General features: G+C 39.0%; 1 protein-coding gene across 15 annotated transcripts in view; it reads right to left on the reverse strand.

Moving 5' to 3' along the window:
- ACTN2 (actinin alpha 2) overlaps positions 1–24,457 on the reverse strand; it is an 83,234-nt gene that overhangs the window by 45,447 nt on the left and 13,330 nt on the right. For 3 of the 15 annotated variants that reach the window (XM_063390413.1, XM_063390412.1, XM_063390410.1), the window contains exon 1: positions 20,956–21,706. The exons of 9 other annotated variants lie outside the window; for them this stretch is intronic. In XM_063390413.1, coding sequence (XP_063246483.1) covers positions 20,956–21,090 — 135 coding nt within the window. In that variant the 5' untranslated portion in view covers positions 21,091–21,706. Of the gene's footprint in view, positions 1–20,955; positions 21,708–24,457 lie in introns of those variants that run through there. 3 more of the 15 variants (XM_063390411.1, XM_063390429.1, XM_063390414.1) reach the window with 2 other exon arrangements.

Raw genomic sequence — 24,457 nt, forward strand, 5'->3', positions numbered from 1 at the left:
AAATCCCTAATTCTAGGCACCCAGAGAAAGGAGGAGAGAGAAGAAAACAGTGGAAGTGTTTCTGGGCAGGAGTCCGTGTTGACATGCGGAGGATGAATTGTAGGTAGGGATGTAAGTTGTTCTGTGAGCATATAGGGACAAGTAAGGCAGCAGCTGAAATGAACACATTTTAATAAAGGGATGTTAGCTTCCATTCAGGAAGGCAGAACACTCCTCATTTTAAGGTAAATAGCTTTACTGAGTTCATGGGAGACCTGAAACCAGAGCATACCAATCCTCACCGCACAGATTCTAGGCACCTCCACCCTCAGGGCATAATATGATGGAGTGTTTAGGATGGCATTTGGTTTGGATCATTATAGGGTTAGGATCTAGTTTATAAGACTAATTTGTCTGCCTCAAGCAGGATCTTGTTTTGGTGGTATGTATCTCAAAAGGCTTAGCACCACATTAAGTCATTTGCAAATGTTAATAATTATTACAAGCTTCTTAGAAGGAATAATACTATAGCAATACAGAAAGAAAAATCTGAAAGCACTCAAGGGTAAATGCACATGAACCTTACATGGCAATTTGGCAATAAATGTTAGAAATCTGAATCTTTAAATAAATGAGCCTTTCATGAATTAAGCTTAAGTGATGGACATGTGCTTATTTGCAGATGCTATTGCAGTTTGTAGAACTCTTCCGAGCACACCATAATAAACTCAGAGAGGAAGTTGGGGGAAAACCTCAGCCATTTCCTTTAGATATTTATGGTAAATGTCCACCTTGTACATTCAAGTAAATGAGTTTTCCTCATTATTCATTTAATTAAAGAGTTTAATGGCAGAAACCTCACCAGTTAAGAAGTCTTAAAATATGAATCTGATGCCTACTGTGAAGAAGGCTACTTCTCAGTTTCTTAAGAAGAAATGGATTGTGGCACTTCTTAGCTCATATATATATATGAATCAACTTACTTGATGCTGCACTGATAGACACAAAACGTAAGTTTTATCCAAAGATCACAAAGTTTTCAAATCATTTAAATAGTTTCTCTTGAAAACAGACATTTTTATGGCACTCAATTTCCGGAGAGACAAATGTTTTCACACCTTATTCATTCTATGCAGACAATAATCAGCCTATGTTGCTGTGATATAAACAAGGAAAAGATGCTGCTACTGCTGAGTCAAGCTGTTTTCAATAATTTGATGACAGAGTGGTTTTTATATCTGCTTTTTTATATTTGTAGGTTATTTAACATTCTTTCCAGTTGTCATACATTTGTAGCATTTTGAAGGATAAACTTGGAATTACCACAAGGCCTCCATCCATGAGATAACAAGTTCTGCTGAAGCACTCTGAGGTGATGGGAGTCTTTATTTAGACCATCTGTATCTAGATAGTTTTGATTACCTTCTATATCTAGAATAAGAGAGTTATGTCTTTTATTTAAGCTACAATCGCTCAGTTTTCTGTTTTATCAGTGCCCCGGGCCATGGCTTGGTGCTATCTGTCCTCTTTGGAGTTGTCCTGTGCCTCATGGAAATGCCACTGCAGTGTTTTACAGCGCACTCTTGGTGTGTGGCTTCTCAAGCCTGGTGCCTTCCCAACTAGCTGATTTTTCCCAGGACTAAACATGTTTATAGAAATGATACTCAGGGAGTATCATTTTCAGTGATGCTATTCATTAGTGACTGCATGAAGGCTACTGCATAATTTAACTTATAAATTTTAACAGTTTCCTCAATCCACATTTTATTTAACCCTTATCCCTCTTACTATTCTTACTGTGGTACCACTTGTTCTCACTGCTTTGGCTTTAACTAACAATTCTATTCATAGGTATTGAGAAACAATTCAAAGCATGTTCAAGTCCTGGAGATCAAGATACAGCCAGCATATAGTACCCTGGAAATTTGTAATCCATTGGGATTTAAAAGCTATTAAATGACTTAGACAAAGCAAATTCCTTTTTCTGCTGAGCTGTACAGAACATTTCAGAGTATCAGATTGCCCAGAGAAACAAAGCAGAACTGAAGGCACCAAGCTGAATACCAGGAGAGACACAAATAAGTGTCTACAAAGCTAGACATTTCTTTTTAGGATTCATTTACCCTAAGTGGCTCTACAAATTAAAAATATAAATAAATAAAAAATTCTCCTTTCCAAGTTTGTTATTACAAAAGAAAGTTTGCTAACATTCTGAGAGGAGAGAGCCCAGAAGAGGGGATGCAGTGCAGGAAGCCAAAGAATTTGCAGCCCACAGGTGAATGTTCTCTTAATGCACCATTAATTGTCTACTGCTGTCACAGGTCTATTTTGGAAACACTAACTCCAGGAAAGAGAGTGCAGTTTATGTTCTATGCCCACTTAGCCTCCTTGGGAAGACTGCCATATTCTCCACGATTCACAGGTCTGTGATGGCAAAGTGTACACCTATGGGGGAAAAAACTCTTACCTGGTAATTTACTCAGGCCACTTAATTTTACTAGTCTCTGACAAATAAAATTGCAACCAAAGGGCAGCAAAAGGCTATATCCCTAATTAATTATCAATCAACTGAAGATAATGCCAAAAAAAGAATAGGTTATGCCAAATTTGTACAAATATTTTTACACAGGCACAATGAAAGACATGTTTTGCTGGGAAAAACAGTCTCTTTGAGATCTGAGTTGTCCTACAGTTCTGCCCATGTCCACTTTCTGTGCCTGCTGAGGAAAACAGAAACACAACTTCTTTTCCGTGGACGTTAAATTCTAATAACTAGAGCAGGAGAACACGCTTGCCTAAAATTAACTTCAAATACAAACATTCAGCACATTTGTTTACATACAAATTATCCTGAATTGTTTCAGTCTGATAGAATTGTTTCTTGAAACTGCTTTACAGCTCCTCTTCTAAAGGCCTTTTCCTCTCTCTTTGTGTTAGCTGAGGGTCTTCATTACTTCTAGGCTAAATGGGATGCAGTGATTCACTCTGTAATTATACAGAACATTACTGGGCTCTGAGTGCATGACAAGGGAGTTACAGAAGGAGCTCTGCCAGAACATTCCCAGTAGGCCAGACTGAGGTTTCCCCTTGAAGAATTTCCCATCTGACTGTTATCCATGTTTTAAAATATAAGTGAATCTGCAACATGATCTCCTAGCTCCTGTGTCCACATCATGTTCCAATGGCTGCAGAATCAGGGGTTTTCTCTGGACTTAGGATACAGTCTGTGTTGGCCCTCATTCTCTTAACTGTTTATTCTGTTCCCAAAAGAAGAGGCTAGAAGGTGAAATGCAGCTGAAAATTGCACACCACTTTTAAACTAGCTTGATGTAAACCAGTAACTACACATGGTATCTTACAGCTGTTCCTAGAGCATCTAGAGCAGCTACACTTGTACACATGCATGAGTATATTTTTATGAATTGAAAATAAATAAAATCTCACATTTTAGCTGTTGGCTTGAATTATTATTAACTGTTCCCTTGCTCTGCTTTTCCTTTGCAATGGAAACCTAAATGCATTGGCACATGTAAAATAACTAGAATAACTCTAACAGGAGAGGTGCTTCACCAGTACAAATGGATCACGTCAGAGCACCAGGAAGTAAAGTGGGATTTCAACACCAGATGCACCAGAGCATCACAACAACTCAAGTGAAGCAGAGAGAAAACGTTTTAAAGGATGATGTGAAGGTTAAGGTAGGGGAAATGTTTAGCATATTCCAAAATGTTATTAAAAGGAAACCCTCCTATCACAGGCACTATGTCAAAGCCAAATTCCTGGGAGCACCAGAAAAGTACAGAACCATCTCACAATGAACGTGAGTAGAAGCTCCATCACAAGTACCCCATATCCAAAGCTGGGGTAAGCCCTTCCTGCTCCAGCACACCATCCATACAGCTGAACAGATGGTGCCAGAGATGATATGTGGCATACTCTGCACTGTCAGCAGATCTGCTCCACTAACTCGGGGAACTTCCTTCCAGTCCCTTGGTTTTACCACTCACAGGAGAAGTCACCAAAGGGATGCACTCATCACACAGGACTTTGCACATGTCTTATTGGCACTCTGCATTCTGCTTGCATGGAAGAGCCTGGGGAGACCTCAGTCCTTGCAAAGCAGGTGGCCTAATCCCATGTGAGTCTAGGGTTTCCTGTAAAACACGCAGCTCCCTCAGTACTGAATGACTGCACGTCTGTTTTACAGTGCTCACTCTTACCAAAAAAAACACCCAGAGCATGTAAATATCCCTTGAAGAATAATTTGGCAAGGTTGAACCCCAAGCAATGTTAAGATTATTCAGCCTTTTGTTACAAAATGAGTGACACTAGTTCCTTCTTTCAGAGGAGAAAACAGAGAAAGTTTATGCTGTCCCAGTGGTCTAAATTGGAAAAAAAAACCTCAGGCAGTAGCAAGCTGCATGGAAAATTTAACATTGGTCACTGCCTGCACTATCCTCACCTCTGCCTCTTTTTCTTAAGGAAAGAACAGGAAGGAAAGGAAGGAAGCTGAGAGGTTTCACAAGCTGTTTGAAGAGGCTAAAATAGAAAGTTTATTAGGAGCAGGCAGATATCTTTATTGGATCACCTGAGATAGGTGGAAAAGGCAGAGAAGTTTCAGGTACATAAGCCCATTTTTACATGCCAGACAGAAGCCTCAGGCTTAAGTGCGAAAATTTAAGTAAGTGTTCAGACAGCTCGGAGCTTTGATGGGCCATCAATATAATGTTCCAACAGCTCTATTCCCTGAAGGAAGCCCCTTCCTTTTTCAGTACGGGTGATGACATCCATTAAGAAAACTTTAAGAAAGCATCTGTAAGATCCAACTGTGGGACTTCTCAAAATACATGGAGGACCACAGGGTCTGCTGGAGTGTTTTTTCAATTTAAAATTAAAATGCCTATTCAAAATGTATTTTCAAAGAAAAACTTCGATATTTCAGAAGTAACACATGCAACATTAAAAATCCCATTTGAAACTAAAAGGTGCTTAGGATCCACACAAAACTGCTGGTGTAAATCTACTTTTCATTTTTGGAATTTCAAGCATCATGCAAATAAGAAAAACCTACTCAGAAAAATAACACAGAAATAAAAGATGTTGGTATCCTATGAAAACCTTTACTAAAAGCAAGGATATGGTTTTATCTTGCATTATAAAAATAGTAAGATATCTTTAATTATTCTTATCTTTACAACCAATTGCAAGCTACCCAATTTGTTAAGGTAAAGGAATTAGAAAGACAAAGGAACTGTCAAGGGAAAAAAAAGAACACTCTGCCTGCTTCTCATGTGTTCTCTGAATTCTGAGTGTTTTTTAACACACTGAGCAGACCAGAATGGTCTGTGGCAAATTTACATGTGGCAGTTGTAATAAAAAAGGAAGAAACAGTCTTATAAAAGGCCTGGCATATTTTGCTTACATGGAAGTGGGAAACTAGGTAAGTAAGCATCAGCTTCTGCTAAATCAAATCTTATATTAAAAATTAAACTTCCAAGGACAAGCAAGCAAAAACTTCCATTGTACTACAGTTCTAAGCCTGCATTTAGGTATATGCATGTCCTCTGCTCATGGTTTTATCTAAACTCTAACCATTAGTCCTAGTTGCACTGGTTAAGCCAAAGTATTTTAAAGGTCCCCCACCCAGACTCTACAGAAGCAGATCTTTTTTATGTCATGTATCTAAGTTGGTTGCAATAGCAGCCAGCTACTTATCAAAGAGGAAAACTAAACACAAAACCATAGGGGGGAAAAAAGCATGTTTAGCAAGTCAGAGAGTTGATTCCTACAAATGCTGAGTAGTGGCCCACTCTAAGTGGAAGGGTTTATTAAACAGACTTCTGTAGGAATCTGCCCTGAAGCGTTTCCTATACTACCCTTTACTTACTCATTCTAACAAAACAGAGTGCATGCTTATCACATTTGAGTGAGACAGCAAAACATGTTTCATGACAGAGCTACAATTCAAACTAATCTTAACAAATCAGCGAAATAACTTAAAGAAAGCCAGATTCAGATAAGCAAGAAGTCTCGACTCTCCCAATCATACTTTCTATGATCTTCATGGAAGATTCATATTCTGACATCTACCCTGCAGCCTTGAAAAGGAAGAATATCAAAAAGACTGTTTTTCCTGCCAGATTGTGTCCTGACAGATAAGTGATCCAAAGACTATAAAATAAGGAGCCACTCAGAGGAAAACAACTCCCTTGTAGGAATCCAAGCACTTGGCAGGCAACAGGTTGCTGTAAATTTTGTTTCTGTCAGGGTGTTCTTTAAGTGGTGATCCCCATTTCCATCTCCTTTTTTCATATGACCCTCTAATTTCCCTTAGCGAAATCTAATATTGGAGATTTTTCAGTGTTATTGGAGAAAAAAGAAAAGAATATGGTGAAGACAGAGAACAATAATGAAACAAAGCTGAAGAAATAGAGGGTAGAGGGAGAGTCAAAGTCAATAGGCAGAAGATTGTTTATGGGAAACTAAACAAACCAAAATAAAATCACAGTGGATTCCCTAATCTGTTCTATGGGGACACACATTTCCTGAGGTCTGTATTATTACCCTTGAGAAGACACCCTGACATTTGTGTTTTCTCCCCAGCTTTGCAACAGCCTTTAAGGCACTTAAGACAAGAATTTTAAAAATATTTTTACTGTCTTAAATGCTGAGGAAATTATGACCCCTGATTCCTCACAAGGGACTATAATCCTTTTCACAACAATGGGAGCAAATGTTAGCCATAGCTGAGTGCTTTTCAGCATCCCACTTCTGTATCCAAGGATAATAATAAACATTGCATATTTCACAGCACTATTTTGTGCCATTAATTAGTGTTTTGGAGATACTCAAACACTACCCTGAAAAAAGCCCAATAAAGGAACAGTAGCAAGAGATAGGAGAAAATTGACAAAACTATAAATGTCTTGTAAATATAGAACTGTGAAAAATGAATCAAAACTAGAACCTACTCTGAGCAGACAGAAAACAACACACAACAACTACCAACATCTTCAGTACCTGTTCATTTTCATACAGTAATAATTCTGCATTTAAAAACTAAATCGAGGTTTTTAGTATAAACCAGCTACCTACTACTGTAAATCTAGTTACATGCTAGTTATTCTTCTCTCCTTAAACTCTTTAGTGAATGTGCCAGCCCCTCCAGTATGGAGAAAGAAGTGGCTCAGGGAACTGTTAAGAATAGCAATGACTGTGAGTAACCCCACAGATGCAATCTGAGAAAGCATTTTCACATACAGAAATTTTTTTAGCTTTCACCTCTAGGATGAAAAGTCACCGTCCCTACCTCTCACTAGTAAGGTCAGTTTTGGGCACCTCCAATGAAGCTGCCATTTCTGGTGGTTTAAGTGATGGGGACACCTGTCCCCCTGAGAGCTAAACTGGGCGTACAACTCACCTCACAGATATTACCAAACAGTCTGCATGTGTTAGCAACCTTGTCACTTACTCACCTGGCCTGGGTTCAAAACACTGACCTCAAAGTGAAAGGTTCCCGTCAGCCACACATTCCCAACCAATAAATTAAAACTCCATCTTCAGCACAAGGTTATCTTTCATCATGAGCTGGGGTGTGAGAGCAATCAGAATATTCCACTCGTAAGGCTTTGCAATACTGAGACTTTTAATTAATAATGTCACCACCTTGCTAAGCAGTGCAAGCCAGCTTTCTCTTGCATGGGAATGACTATTTTTGCAGTACAGTTTGTTCATTCACATTATATGCATGAATCCCTGGAAAAAGATGGTCCCCAATAGCATCCAGGCAATTCTTTATGAGAATCCTTTGTCCAAATGCACAAGTCCAGCTGTATTATGTCAGCCCTGGATAATTCATAGTAGCCAGGTGGAGCAATGGGGAGCAATCCCTTGCTGTTTGCAATCATCTTACCTCTTCATTTTCCCTTCTACTTCAGTAACAATATGCATGACATCATTTACAATTACTCAATAGTCTTTTGATTACTCTACTCTCTTTGCCTTCTATGTAAACCAACAGGTATGTTAATACCTCATCATTACAGAATTAATACATCTGAGTTTTAGATTATATAGCATTATTCAGTGCACATTCTCAGTGTGGAATATTAGCTTTAGAGAATGGTAAATAATGGTTTAGTCTGTGAAGTAAACAAAGTTCTCAAATTACTAATGAATTTCCAAGTTATAATAGCCCCCATATTAAATTGCATTCTCCAATGAGAGTGAAAAGACAGACTGTGATTAATGACTCAGTGTTTGAGTTCTTGCTCTTCCACAGCTTTCCGTACAACTTCTTTCAAGTTATAAAACCTGTTAACATGTCCAAAACCTTTATCCCACAGTAGAGGTGAAACATAAATACTTTCCACGGACTGAGACCTCTAAATGCAGAATCAGACGGGCTCTGTTAATCTTTACAATGGAGTGTATTTCATAGTCTCATGTACATTTTGAAAACTCAAAATGCTGTAGAAAGTGAAAGAACTTGTATTTCATCATCCTCAGTAAACAAATACTGGTGAAAAAATTATCTGTGAATCAATAGATTCAGAACACGGTTCTTAAATGGCAGTGAAGCTTTTTGAAAGCAAAACCAAACAAAATAATAAAAAAGAATCAAAGGAACAACACAAATGCAAAGTTTTGAATAATCTATTTTTGGTCAATGGCTTTTTTCATATTTTCTTTTCAGATGTTGATTTTGTATTTCCCTCAAAGGAAAAGTTTATGAACATGTTGATCTCTTTAAATTTGCCGTATTGTTTCTAGCATGTATTCATTCAACAATTAACAAATCATGGGAGACTTTTTTTTTTTTTGTTATATGCAGCACTGCCAAACTTTGCCCTTCAAAATGCCTCCTACTGAAATCTGCAGAAACAGAGATGCATCATCCTCAAGGACCTGTGCCTTTCTGACAGAACCAGGGTACTCCTACACGGCACAGCAGGGAGTTCACAGCATCCAGCCTGAACCTCTGAGGCCTGCCAGCTATTTGCATGGCACAACAGTATTCTCCTCTAACAGGGTAAGCTAACTTTAGAGCATCCGAACCAAATAGGCTCTGCTCTGATACACTGCACTTTGCAGAGCTTGCATGTACACTCTATAAACAAGCAAGCCTGACATTACAACCTGCAGTAGTATGGCTACTAACCTCTTACACAGCATCTCCAATTGCTTTATGCCACAGAACCTCACAGTGCATGCCTAGAAATAAATTAGTTCTTGCCCAGTTGTCAGGGCATTAAAATAGATTTGCCACTACACTGCACAAAATCGAGTGCCGCAAAGAAATGTACGCATTTTATATAAGAGTTTTAGTGGACTCTGCCATCCATGGAATAAAGACTGCATCTTTGCATTTATACAGAGGTACATATTAATATCTCATAAAGTGCTGTCCAAATACCCCTCCCCAACCAGTCAGGCAGGGCACTGGGGACCCAAGCAGAGAGCTTGCAGAGCATGAAGAGCATAGGTTCTGTTAGAAACTCCGAAGTACTGATGCACACTCCCAAATATCTCTTTTCCATACACCCTCTCCCTGGCTCACTGTAAGACTTTTAGATACAGATCTTGGGTGAACAAAATTAAGACAGCTCCTGGTACTTCCGAAGGCATGCTCAGTTAATGGAACAGAGACCTATTTGCATTCTGGTGCTTTCTGGACCACTTTTGAGGGAAGTGACATTTGGGAAGTCTTACTCGAAATGCTAGTTATACAAAGGATCTAAATATTTTAAAAATTAGGGGGAAAAAAGGCATAAGAAAAGGTATTTCATATGTCATGGGACCAAAATATAAAAAGTTGAAATGTGATAGGGTCAAAAGAAATTCACCCATTTCTATGTGGCTCAGAATGAATTAATTCTGGAGCACCACCTTTGCTGTATTTCTGCTTCACAGGAGTCTGAACAAACTAAAGGGCCTCTTCAGGAAAAGATTTGCATTAAAAATGCCCACATGTTTGGAGGGAACTGTTTCAGCAATGACAGAATATCTGAGCCAGCCATTTTATTCTTTTCTCTCTCCCTCTATATTCTTTTCCAATTGTCCACGTGTTCACTATTACAGGAGAAAAGAACAATCTCTGTTTCATTTGCCTGTGAGGAGTTGAAAATTAAGTACAGGTAATCCCAAAAGAGATACTGTGGTGGATCTGCAAGGGAGAAATCTGCAGGTGTGTTTCAAAGGGGAAGTCAATGCCCCTCAGACTGCCTGGGCCTTTCTCTCAAGTGTATTAAACAAAGAACTTGCATTACCACTACCCTGTCAGTGCCAAATGAACCTTCTTTATTAAAAAATAGGATCTCCTATTGTTTCCATTCTTGGGTCCTTCTTCCACCAGCTGCACCTTACAGTGTTCCTCCTGGTTTCCCAAGAGCTCATGAACTATCAGTGTTGGCTAACAGTTTTGTTTCAGGAGATAGATGTATATTTAATGGCCATATACTATTTAGGATGAGATGAAAGAAGCATTCACACATTACAGTATGGAAGGAACTAAAGGTATGCCCTCTGGAAATAGAAGGATTAATTAAAGTAGGCTAATCCAGGATTTAGTTGACTGGATTGCCAAATGTCTTTCCTTTGCTTTCTCTGTTGATTTTCTTCACCATGCTATCTTTATCCAGTAATTATACACTGCATTGCCAGGTGAGTAAGTAAATCCATTATAAATTCATCAATGCAGAGTGAGATAAAACTATGTTCTTATTCAATTTAGCAACATTCTTTAAAGCACTTCCATAATCATGAAAGAGGGTCTTCTGACAGATACTGAAAGTTTTTTCAACTTTACCCTCACCAAAACACACATCCTTAAGTCTCTGACACCAATAAATGACAGGAAAATATGTCAATAGTTAGATCCCAAAACATTTACACAGTAAATGTTTTATTTGCACTAGTACATTTGGAGATAAGCAAATCTAGTTTCATTTGTAATCTAAACTAAGGTTGCAGTTGAGACTCTCATGGAGAAAGGAAAATCTTATGCATTAATTCCCAATTATGCACCAAGAGGCTTCTCTGGGTCATATATGCCATGTTATTCAATGTAGTATTTCTCAATACACAACGTACATAATTTGTCCATGTGAATTAATTCACTATTGTAACTGATTACTAAAAAAATTCAATTTTTATTTCATGCTTTTTTAATAGACTGATTTTTAAAGAATTTAGTTATTTCTGTGGTTAAAGATACCACTTCAACATACTGGGTTAATTTGTTTATGCTTTGATTATTTTTTATGAGGCACTATCTATAGAATAACATTTTCTAAAATATTTAAAATATCCTGTAAGACAGCAGACTTTCAGACACATTTCAGAGTTTCTAAATAATATTTAGTGAGGCTCAGGTTCCTAAATTACTTATGTTTTCTTTAAACCAGAATAAATAGCAAAACATAACTTGGGATCTTTGGATGACTTGATTCTATATGAGTAAGAAATGTAACTAAGTAACCTGTTCTCAAGCACTTAGCTAAGAATAGATGGGTAAATAAACAATGACTGTAACTGCTGAAGGCATAAACAACAGTTGTAGACAGTTTGTGAGAAGCTAACTCCTTTATCAATTAAATAAACAGTTCTTTGTTTACAGGATCTCTCTTCTCAACAGGAGCCATGCTGGGACCTGTGCTCGGTCATGGAAATGAAGGCCTTAGACAGAAGGAAAGAAAACCAACTTCAGCCTCATGTCTGGTGTTTTGCTTGTCTTTTATTAAAATGCCAGATAGGTGAGAAGTGCATTGTACATAATATGGGCATGCACAGATACAGCTGCTTGCGTGGCTGCACTGCAAACTACATTACTGAAATGATTTAGGATTAAGAAGTATTAAGAAGAGGGAGGGTTGCCTCAAGTTTCTTCCATGATCTGGTATATAGCAGAAGATCATTGCAGCAGCAAATGAAGGGGACTGGAAGCCTATGGAGAGCAGTAGAATCAAAGATGATCAGTTACTCTGCCAAAGAAAACGCGGTGGAACTACTCTCCAGAACTGAGCTGGAGATGAGCTTGGACTATAGAGGTTTTCATAGCTCAAAGGAACTACTCTAGGTGAAATAATACCCCAGAGGTACATAACTATTTATAGTTGGGGTTTTTGCTTTTTTAAAATTTGAATTCAGTGCAGCTGGGTATCAGTTTGCTTCACATTAAAGAGTAAAATATCTTAAGTCTTGCAGCAGTGAAAAGCTACACTGGTGCCAAGATTAAACATAAAACAGAGTTTAAAAAATCACTTAATGCTAGATAGTTAAGCCTTTCTGTGACTGCCAAAATAGCAGGCTGATTTTCAAAGATGCAAAATAGACAGAAGTTCCTCCTGACGTCAGTGGAAATGCCTGGGTGTTCAACACCTATCAAAAATATGAGTGTTTCCTTAGATGCTTAAGGAATAATCATGGATGCTAATTTTAGCCTGGGACAGTCGCTTTCCAGAGACTCCTGCTATGGTAGTGGGGGTGAGCCAGGCTTTCCAGAGGGGCAGTTAAGATTAGAATCTGTCTATTCTAAATTAGGTTCTGCAAGTTATCAAAGTAACAGATGGGTGGACTTCTTTAATTTACAAGTTTTTGATGAGAAATAAAAACAAACATCAGATTTCAAGTGTAAGGAATTCTGGCAGTTAAGAGCAATTGGGAGGAAGCATTTGAAGTAAATGGAAAATCTTACTCATATCAAGTACAGTAAACACTTATCACTGCCATCTGCAAAGCCAGCACATAGGTGTTACAACCACTGTTCTGGAGATGAAGACATGGACAAAGCAATGTGTCCTTGTAAATCAAAAGTGGGTAAAACCAGGACCAGACACAGGAGCAGCAGTGCCCCTTCTTGCACTTAGGATGTAAATTTAGGATTTATTTTCTCCCCTCTGTGCATACTCAAAAATTTTAGGTCCAGTTATAGAAAGTAACTAAAAATCAGCCAGACAGCTGTCACCTTCTGCTTCCCTCTAGACAGGCTTTCAAAAGTATGAAGTGTATTTCTACAAGCTACCATTTCAAGTAGGAGACACTTTCACAAAAGGAGATCATTGCATTTCAAAGCCTTCTGCCTCTGTCTCTTCCTGCAGAGCAGTTACACCAGCCCTGTAAGCCTTTCACACCAGTAGTTTGAGGATTACTGAGACCACGATGCCTTGATCTGCACTGAGGTGTTCCTTGTACTGCCAGCAGGAAGAGCTACTGCAGGTTCTGCACAGAAACAGGCACAGAAGGTGATCACAACACTGTGTTTGCTGGTTAAACAATGTGAAAAGAGGAACCTTCTATCTTTAAATACATGCCAAATTTTATCATGTAGAAATAGAGCACTGTATGGGACCTGCATAGTTATGATAACATTTATGCATCAAGTCTCTCAACCTGAGGCATGTTTCAAACCAACAAATCCAGTGATGTAAGAAGAAATGTCACACACTCTTATCACAGCATTTCATGAAATGGTGTTCCCCAAACACTGTAGATACAAAAATTACCCCAAACTACGAGGAATGAAATTTCATTAAGGAAGAAAATGAGTGCTCAGTGTGAATACACTCTCCTTCTGGTATCAGCTGACAGTAAAGAATGCATGGCCAATAAAGGAGATACTCACTCAGTCAGCAATTTCTCAGTGCTCACAGTGGAGGAATACCACATCAGCTACACATTGTTTATCCCAACAATTATGGCTTAGGAGAAATTATGCTTGGCAGTACAGCCATTGAAACCAACTCAACTTCGCCAACTGTGTAAGCACTTTTATATTTGTTTATTTGCAAGGATATAAAATAACACACAGGAGGGATATTTTTGACTTGGGACAAAGCAAAGCAGCACAAATTCCCATCTAATTCTATTTCATTGACATGTTTCTTCCTGCATCACATCTACCTGCATTCCAGCTGCAAATCCAATGCATTCCTCTGTAAGCAAGCTCTGCAGTACAATTTCTAAAATGCTACTAATATCTACATAATAATCACCATGTGCAACTAAAGAAAATCTTAATGCTCACTCTTTTTGAAATTAACCAGTAGAACTGTACAGTGCAATTCAGAAATTACTAGCTAAATTAAAAGTCATTAAATAGATCAGAATTTATGCAACAGTTATCAATTCACGTGAGGCATTTGTTGGCATGTTATTTTTCCATCATAATGATGTCTTTTGTCTTGCGAGAGGACAGAAGGGTTTTAATGAAGGATTTTGACCTGGCCTCATTGGCCAAAAACAGTCAAAATTCATTTTGCAAAGCTGTGTTCATTTAATTTGGAATCATGATATTTTCTTACAGATATTCACTAGTTTACAGAATTTACCCCAGCCCTGCTTTTGTTTGCACAGGGCTATAAATTGTATAAGCATGGATTCATTTTTCCTGTGGTCTCAGGGCTGACAACCCTCAGAGGTCTTCCAAGCACACACCTTCCATGCCTCTCACGTCAGCTCTCCAGTGACCCAAACAGAGATTCAGGCAAGATGCAGACATCCCACCCCCAAGAGATTATTGCAAAGTCCACTGCTTAACACACAGCTTTTCTCTAGCTCTTAAGTACATTGGTTGCAGCTTATGGAAACCCACTTAGATCCATACTTTCTTCCAATCCTTATTGTCTTACTAATTGGATCAGTGTATCTACAGACAGACATTTTACTATACGAATTTCAGGGGAGGTCGTGGTGTGTATCTATGAGGGAAAGGTAGCCTCTGCTTCCCTTCATAAAATGTTTCTTATAATTTTTTTTCATGATCTGTTGCTGGCAGATATTTGGGGGGTCATGGCAATTAACAGCTAAACTGAGACCACAGGAACTATCAATTTGACAAAACATAAAAGCTTACACAGCCTGGAATGGGTCAACATTGAGAGGTTCATTTGAGTTTAAATAGAAAACATAATACTGAGTAATATATTGATTTCTCTCAGTTAGTACTGGTGAAGAAAACCTTCCCATTCAAACAAAGTACTTACATAGTCCTTTATAGTAAAGTGAATTTCATAATAGTTGTCTTTGATTTTTCCTTTCTATACCAGCACCACAGTACTCAGGGCTGCACACCTTACTGACAGCTTCCATGACAAAATATGAACGTTCCACTATCCTTTCAGCATGCTCCTCTCAAGCACCATTCCATGCAAGTAACATCAGCAAGAGGAATTTAACATGTTACTATTTTAAAAAGCACTAATCTCTAAGAGGCAAATTGTAGAGAACAAGCCATAAATGCATCCCCTATTTCTACAGAGACTCCTTCTGCTCTCATGGCACCTCTTCATAGGATAAGAGAAATTGCCACTCCATGGCCTTCTGTTGCACCAGTGTCCAATACTTGTTACAGTGTATGCTGAGAAATCAAAACATGCTGTTGGGGAAAAAGAATTACGTTTGTCTATTAACTATTATGAAGTTCTTAGGCAGACCTTCTATGGAGCCACCTCCCACTGAGAACACATATAGGATTTAAAGGAAAACAAGAGATGTTCTTTGTGTGTTCTTAATGCTAGAGCTTTTGGCACCCACTGTTTGAAAAAAAATTCTTGATGCACCCAAAGGAGGTGATTTGGCCTTGGAATGCTGAAACTAATGTTTCATAAGGTGCACTCTGCATCTACAGTAACATGCACCATTTGGCAAGACACTGCCATTCTACACAAGACAGCCAAATACTTGCTGAACACTAGGGGAAAAAAGTCTAAATGAGGTGAAATAGTTGCCATTTTTCTAGTATTAATACTAATAGGAAATCCTGCATTTCAGCCAACAGAATTCCCAAGACACTATATAATCCTAATTATCTGCATAAAAGGTAAGGGAGGGAGAGAACTGCAGTGTAGGACTCAGCATATGAAATGGCATATGCTACCATAGCATATGGCTTTTCCATTATCATTCTGCTTTTGGCTCTGGATGATTTTCTTCCTGGCATATTCAATCCCCTCCTGAAAGTTGTTCTACAGCTACTCAACTCTTTTGAAGTAATATAAGAAATAACCTCTTTATAAGAAATATGCAACTGTTAACAGGTTAGTACCAGGAATAAGTAATAAGAAGGTTCATACTCTCTTAGAAAGGAGAGGACCTTTTGCTTCCCTCACACCTCCTACAGTCATGTCCAGCCCCTGCTCATGTTGCTCACTTGCAGAGGGGAATCCGTGCCTTCCCAACAATCTCACGGGTATTCCAAGTGGGTAAAAAGTGCAACCTCAGTGAAAACCCTCTAGTGGTGGTTTCTGTGTCTGCCATGCGAGCCTGACCCCAAGGCTCATTATTCAAGGAAATAATTTTAAGTGGTTTAAAACAAACAAACAAAACAAAATCCAAACCAATTTTATTTCCAGATAATCTCAGTAAAAGAGGAAGACCTAGGCTGGAATGCCCTCTACACCTTGCAGATATTCTTATATTTTCCACAACAATGATTTCAATCTGGAGCCTGTAAATCCATGAGAAGTAGATCTGTAGTACTTAATTTTGCTGGTGGCATTCAGCCTCTCCTGCCAACCGTTTTCTACCTTACATTTAATTTTTATTAATTCATCCTTGCTTGTTTTTCTTGCCCAGTGAAGAATGAAGTTGTTTCTTTCCACTACATCTGTCTTCTCACTCACCAGCAGAACTCTTACAGGAAGAGGTTCCAGATAAGAAACAAACTTAGATTCCATCCACAGAAGACCAAGCAAACTTCAGAGTAAATCTGGGATACTGACTGTAACTCTATTTATAGCCTCTGAAGTCAGACTAAACACAAGGTCAATTTCTCTTTCAGGCTGCAATGAACGTCTCAAATCTGCTGAATTTAATAAAGCTACAGCACCATAAGAAAAATAAGAACATTGTCCATAATCCATAGTTCTGATGGCTTCTGTCAAATAATTTGCCATACATGTGACTTCCAAATGCCTTTTTTTTTCTTGCAAGGACAACAGGAGTTACATTACCAGCCAAAGGAGGTAATGCAGATAAATCCTTACAAGTCACACTGGAAATGTGATCTGATATGCACTGCTGAAGACTGAAAAGACACAGCTTTTTTCCTTACGAATCTTTTCCGAAGTCCTCACTCATGCACAACTTTCAGTGTCATCAAGAAGATTTGCATTCAGAAGGAGGGCAATATCAAGGCAAACAAATATTTTAAATCTTCTTGTTTATTTTATACCAGTATAAAAAACCCATTCAAATGGTCATCATTTACACTGACATCTTCTGCATTAACAAAGCAGTGGTACCAGGGCTACAGAGAAAGCTAGAATAAGATCATTCATCTATAACAATGTCAGTAAGGCAAGGAACACATTCCCAGTTCTTTCCTTGCATGTGCTAGGGCAGCAGGGTCACACATCTTAATGACTGCAGAAGGCACATGTTAAATATGGGAGCTCAGTTTAATGCCTTACAATACAACTGTCCTGAAAAAGGGAGCACACTTGTTTCACAACCTTCCTTGGAAATCTAACAAACACATCTCATGTCAAAGTTTTAAAAAAAGCACACTCACCCTTATAATTACTTATAGCAAAAGTTGCTAAAAGGCAAGAGGGCTGTTTAACAGATGGCTCACCAAGCAGTGTTGGCAGATCAAAAACATTGCAAAAAAACTGTGTGTGCATTTCGAGTAGCATTGCTGTGCTTGGTTTCCTACGCTAAGGGACACTGCATTTCCTTATGGTCCTTCTAGTTCTATTGAGATACTGGGTAGTGAAAACTAAAAGGTTTGTGGAGTCTATTGAACTTTTCAAGAAAACTTAAGAAATAAATTTATTATCAGGGGAAATTATGTTTTAAGTCTTCCATTATAAGCTGGTATGATTTCCACTTCCACTCCAGTCCAGCAGGGTAGGGACTGAAAGACAGCTGATCTCCAGTCTGATAGACCATAGAACAAATCACTTCCACCAGTTCTTACAAATATCACTGCTGTTTTCTTTCTAGCAGTGAGAAAACTGAGGTCAGAGGTAACCTGACCTTGTCTGGGATTACAGAGCAGAATGAAGAAAATAATCCCTCCCTCTCTGGCCAGGCTTTCTAATTTCCAATATTTTTTTACTTCTGTGTTGTACTGAAGAAACAAGAGGCCACTTGCACAGATCTTTCAGCTGCTGTTATAGCACACGTGGGCAGTGGAAGTGTAGTGGGTCAAGGAGCAGACTTCAGAAGTCTCCCATCTCATGATACATATCTATATATTCAAAAGACACAAAGGCCAGGGTTCTCTAAATAATTCTACTATAGACAGCATGTTCATCCAAAATACAATTTTTGCCATCTTTATAGTTACTGTCTGAAATGTCCAACCCCATTTAAGGTTCTGCTAAGAGCATCTAATGCAAAAATGGTCAAATGATTGTATTTTCTTGATATCCTGAGTTGACACAGGCTAAATGTTGCCTCAACTAAGTAATTTTAATTGTTGTTCACATTCAGAGAGGCAGTGCTAAACTACAACTCAGCTTTCTTTCCTATAGCGTTCTTCATATATTTTTGGACATCTGCGACCACCAAGGAGCCTGGATTACAGCAGACCATAATACTCTACCAACCATGGTTATAATTAGGCGTCACCTCCATTGTAATCCTATGGACGTCATCATGTGCTACCAGCATCTGTTGACAGATTTCATACCAGGCATATCACTGAAATGGCAAGTCTGGAGAGGGCAGCCCACAATAGAAACAATGGCATTTATTTCTGGCTTGTTCCAAGACTGTCTAATAGAAAATATATGCTGCCAACTGCCAGGGCTCCACCAAGATCACTCCTGAATATTATATTACCAGTTAGAACAAAGATCTGCGCCCATGTACTTGCAATCTTCTCCTGATGAATGAAGAAACTAAGAGAGCACTCTCTGCAACTGTCTTAGCACAATTAGGAGAAGGTAGAACCCTTGACATTCTACAAAGTTTATCAGGCCCTTCATCATGCAAGGGCCTACCTTTCATATAATAAATTCAGATTTCTTTCCAAGATGAAGAATAAGGATCCCCTCTTGTAAATTTTATTTGAGTATGGTATCACATTAATATTAAAACTAAACCCTGGGAACTGGCAACATTAAGTAGCAAAAACACACTCTCTACTCTATGGAAGCAAAGCAGAGTCTGCTTCAGTTTGACAGTGTAGAAATCTGACTTTCTGCTGACGTACTGCCTGATCAGAGGAATGGAAACATAAAATTTTCAGTTCAAATTTTCATGCAGTATAATTGCTCCCTACTTTCCAGTAAAAATCAAGAGACTTACTGTAAACATAAGAATGTCTACCTAATCCAAATTCTCTTTACCTTTTTAACATTTATCTGGATTGAAGGAAAACTGCATTAGAGTGCATTAGTATCTAGTAACCTGACCTTTTTTTTTTTGAAAATAGCCTTCTCTGAAATACTGGACAATTGAATCCTAATCAGATGTAACACAACCTCTTACAGCTGACCAGTTTCAAATCACTAAAGCACTTTAGCACTAGGATAATTTTCATTCTCATTATAAAATGAAAGTATAGTTCACCATCTGAAGAGTGCCAAATTAAAACAAATGGCAGTGTTGATGAGTACAATTTAATTATATGTTAGGAGTTGCAGCAGCTGGTAGATCAAGAAAAGTGAACTTCAGCTTAGAACAGAACTTCTCCCCCTATCCTCACACAGCAGGATCTGAACAGGTATGAATGTAAGAAAATAAACAAAACTAGCTAAAAATAGCTGAGGGAGGGAGGCTACAAGCTAAATCAGAGAGGAAAATACTGCTTCTACAAATTTTAATAGAAAAGCAAACCCACTGACCCCAACTATTCTAACAGCTCATACTTTTATAATTACACTTTTATAGCTTTTATAGAAGCTGTAACACTGGGACAGACTGTCATAAGATCTACATTGGCACCTTCTACTTAAGCTGCTCATCTGTGAAAAATGCATATTCAACTTTATTGTCCAGAGCACTATCTCTCACTCCCTCCCTTTTTTTCATTCTTGTAACCAGCAGATAACCTTTTAATCCCAGATCTGTCAGCTGTGACTTCAACATCACCTTTTAAATTAGGAAGCAATAAATCCTTTGCATTATTTCATCTTTCCTTTCCACATGCTACTTAAAACTTAATGTTATGAAATTAGATATTGCAAATATTAACAAAGTACCAAAGCATTGACATGACTGCTGCTGGGATCATAATTTCTGCCTATGTTCAGAAAAAGAACATGGGCAGTACTTGGTGGCCCGATAGTTTTCTTAAACCTTCTTTCCTACAAGGCAAGAAGCATTTCTTCTAAAACTGTGTATTCTGAAGAGTTTACACACATATTAGGGGTTTTTTTTTCCTAGACAGTGAACTGGCATATAAGAACATAATCATGACATACAGTTTTCCAAATATAGCCTGGATATATTTCTAGGCAATATTTTCCTTGTCAGGTCATTCAGTCAGAATGGAGATAAATAATACATTCTAATAAGAGCTGACTTGCAAGATCACAGTTTCAAAATTGACTTCTCAATCTACTCTCAGAAATATTGCAAACTTTTTTGCACACTCATTTTGAACCAGCACATTCATCTCTGTTTATAATTGCAATTTACTCTTTTTGAAAATCAATCAGGCACACACATCAGTTCAGAGTCTGCTTTCCAAAAGGAAGACCCAAGAAGTGAAGTTAAAAGTTACTGAAATACTTAAACATAAATATAGAGGTACTGACAGAATATTTACAGTGCAATCTAAACTCCCAACTCCCATAAATTATTTTCATCTGACACAAGTTTCACTTAAGAATCAAAAAAGTGAATGCTTTATCCTAAAAATATGGCTTAGCTACTACACATTATATAAGTGGTTTATACAATGTAAAATATATTTTATTAGAACCCCTTGCTGTACAGCCCCGACAATGCCAGACACAGCGTGGCAGTAAGACAGGGCATCATTGCACACAGAAGCACACAGACAGATACACATTATTTCCAGACCTTCCTTTGCTGTTTCTCCCATGCTGGGTCCAGGAGCAGGTCCCTGTCCCACTCTTCTTCTTGGGTCATGTACTCATCTTCTTCATAATTGTAGGTGTACTGCATGTTTGTTTCTATCTGATTCATGCTATTCATGCTACCCGGGGATCAGCTTCAGCTGCTGTGGTTCTACTATGATTTTAGTTTAGTGCTGAGTGTTGTAGGTAACAGTGTCTTTTTTCCTTTTTTTTTTTTTTCCTTTTTTCTTCTTTTTCCAAGGTGACCGGGAATGAATATTGACTAATCTTGCTGAGAGCAGAGGCTGAAAGTGCCGGGCAGGCGCTGACCTGCGGTGACCCTGGCTGGCTGTGTCCCTGCCCGCGGCTGCTGCCGGTCCCTGCCGAGGAGCCCGGCCCCGCTCGCCGCCGCCGCTTATTATCCGCGCGGGCCGTCACGTGGGCCGCCGGCACCGCGCGGGCGGCGCTGCCGAGGGCGGCGGGCGGCGGCTGCACCCCGCCTGCTCTGCCGGCCGACACAGACCGGCCCTGCGTGCGGGGCCTTCCGCTCACACCGACACCTATTCTGCTCCCCAAAACACGCCTGCCATCTGCTAATGCAGCTGGACATTGTCAGCCTTAGGCTGAGCTCCGTGTCCCGCCTCGAGCCACTCGGCACTCTCGGATTAAGGATTACACCTGGCAACCCAGCAAGGACACAAAAGTGATGGAACGTTTTCCAGTGGAAATAGGTCTGGAGCTGACTAGACAGCACGGAAGTAAAACTTTAAAAAGCAACACATATCTTTTTGTCCTGGAAATATGCTCAGTAAACCCAAAAGCAGGCACCAAGCACGTATAAAGCTCTGTGGAACCGGGCACTTAACAAATGTGTAGCAGGAACCATTTGCCTGCGCTTACCACAGGGCAAAATCTCAAAGGACAGCGCTGAGCTCAAGCATCCTGGCAAGCATGTCCGGTATCTCCCGTGCCCTATCACTTCAGTTGCTTTGGCAACAGTGTTTCCTCTGGGAATTGGAAAGTTTACTAAGTTCTCCATGGAGCTTGTCACTAATGTCTATCATCAGCCAAGGTCATCTTCTCTAGTAGTGTCCATACTGGATACGATACCAACCTCACTCAGAAGAAGAAAATGCTCACCAAAGCTCAGCTCTTGGAAGCCGTAAGTTACAAAATCAGGTGTACGGGAAAGCTGTGCTCATCAAAGGCTCAGTAGGTCTCTAAGCCAATGGGAATGAATACCCAGGATAATTTACACCCAGACAGCAAATGCCCTCCATTTCATATTGCTAACTAAAGCTCTGTTTTCTTCCAAGTCACCTTCTATCCCTTAACTCCGAGCAATATAGAACATACACACATGCACAGAAAATACCTACTCCTCAGCTCAAAAAAACTTCATAAATGCAGCACTAAGGTTGCAAATTGGAATTCAGAAAAGGATTGCAACGATTCATGCAATAACAGCAAGCTGAACTTCTGAAGACTGATGTACGTACTGTGAGATAAACAGCCTAAAAATGAAAATCCAAATCTACGCAGCCAGACAGAACCACGTTTCTCACCTGCCCAGGGCAAATACTCCCAAGGTTGCTACCCTTCTATCTACAGAACAAAGCAAATGCTGTGCTCAGACGTTTTTGCTCAAATGCAGAGCAGCATTCTCTTAGGATACTCTGAGACAATATCAAATAGCAATTACAAAACAACATAATTCATGTATGTACACATTACACATATGCTGGTGTAACTGTGTGGTTTATTTTTATAGCTTTTATATTATTGAAAACCTTTGGTTTTCAATACAAGTCTAACTGCAATCATTTAAATGATAATTCAAGCCTTCAAAGTCAGTAAAACCATTTCTTCTTATTCGCTATGTAGAGCACAAGAGAAGTTTCTAAAGGAAATGAAGGAATAAGTCAGAGGAGTCATAGAAATACACACATAAATTGTAATGCTGTGACCCAGAGCTGCCCCCTGTGCGAAGAGCTCTCCTGCACTGACGAAACCTGTGACCTTCCATGCAACCCCCCATTAGAGGGGAGCCTTTGCAACCAACCTGGTGCCTTTCCTTGGCACTGCCTTGTCTGGGGATCTACATGGATGGAGACGGTTCTGCACCAGTCCCCACTGTGCAGTACAGATGAGCCTCACAGCTACTGATGGCTTCACACAGGGAGGTGTCAGCTACAACACACATCTTATTTAGTGGTCCTCACCCTCTAATACAGGCCAGGGTGCCCACCTCAGACATGAAATAAAAACTGAGGTGCTTTGGCAAAGAACTTCTTTGACAAAGACTATCCAGTCACGCTGTGGATTAGGACTGGAATCAGACCCATGTCTTTCTAGAAATCAAAGGACATTCTAGCTAAATTTTCTAGAATTCTTAAAGAAGGTTGTTAAGTTTTTCATAAAATAACTGGGATTTCTCAAAATACAGATAGCCACTGCTGCAAAGGTACTATTAATTTTTCCATGTTTACTTGGTAGATAGGTAAACACTACTTGATAACAAAGCAAATAAAACAAAAATGTCTTCATTGTTCCTAGGAACCAACAGTCAGAACCATAGTATCTCTCAGCTAGTCTGAGAGATTAAAAAAATCAAGTGTTTCAAAATCCACTTTGGCTAGCTTATATTAGCCCATTTTGGATCAAAAAATATTTTTCATTCTGAAATATTTTTTTCTTCATTGGCTTCAGCACTGTCAGTGCGCATTTTGGGAGAGTTGGGCTTTTTACCTACAAAACGGGAAGCTAAATGGAATAGCCTTATTTAAAAAAAACTCCTGCCTATCTTGATGGAATCTGACCTGCTTTAGGTTCTCTAACTAACTGCTTACTGACTCTTAATCAGACAGCATGAGTAGGCAGGGGAGATATTTATAGATGGAGCTTTAGGAGGACTATCTGGTATTTTGTTTACTACTTTAATTTAATTTTATAAACTAACTGTGTGGATGGTAATGAGAAGCATATGAATGGAGGTCTGTAGTGGAAAGACAGCCAGACTTGAAGTGGAAAGGGAGCTGCCTCTTTCAGCTCAACAAGAGAATAGGAAAGCTGTGCCTAGCACAGTAGTATGAATACAGCAGTTTGCTTCACCAAGCTTCTTCCCATATCAGAGGTAGGTTAGGATGATTCCCAAAAAAGCTGGCAGAGTTGCATAGCTGTGAACTATGTGTTCCTAAGGAGAAAGAAAATAAAACCAAAACAGAAATAAGCAACCTGAGCAGAAAAGAAAGGACAAAAGTCTCAAAGAGAGAAAAAGAAAGAAACACAACAAACCATATGAATAAGGAATCTTAAGTTGACTTGGCAAGGTACCTGAGAGTCAGCAGTATATTTAAGGTAGAAATTACACAGGTTGTTCACAATGGGGCAAGACAAAAGAATACTCACGACTGCCAAAACGATTAGAAAAAATAAGGTGGCGGGGGAGATCAGGAGTAGAGATGGCAGAGCTGAATTGTCAACAACTTTTGTCTTTTATTTGGCAA

This window comes from Prinia subflava, chromosome 2 (assembly GCF_021018805.1).
Source record: "Prinia subflava isolate CZ2003 ecotype Zambia chromosome 2, Cam_Psub_1.2, whole genome shotgun sequence".
Taxonomy (NCBI): domain Eukaryota; kingdom Metazoa; phylum Chordata; class Aves; order Passeriformes; family Cisticolidae; genus Prinia; species Prinia subflava.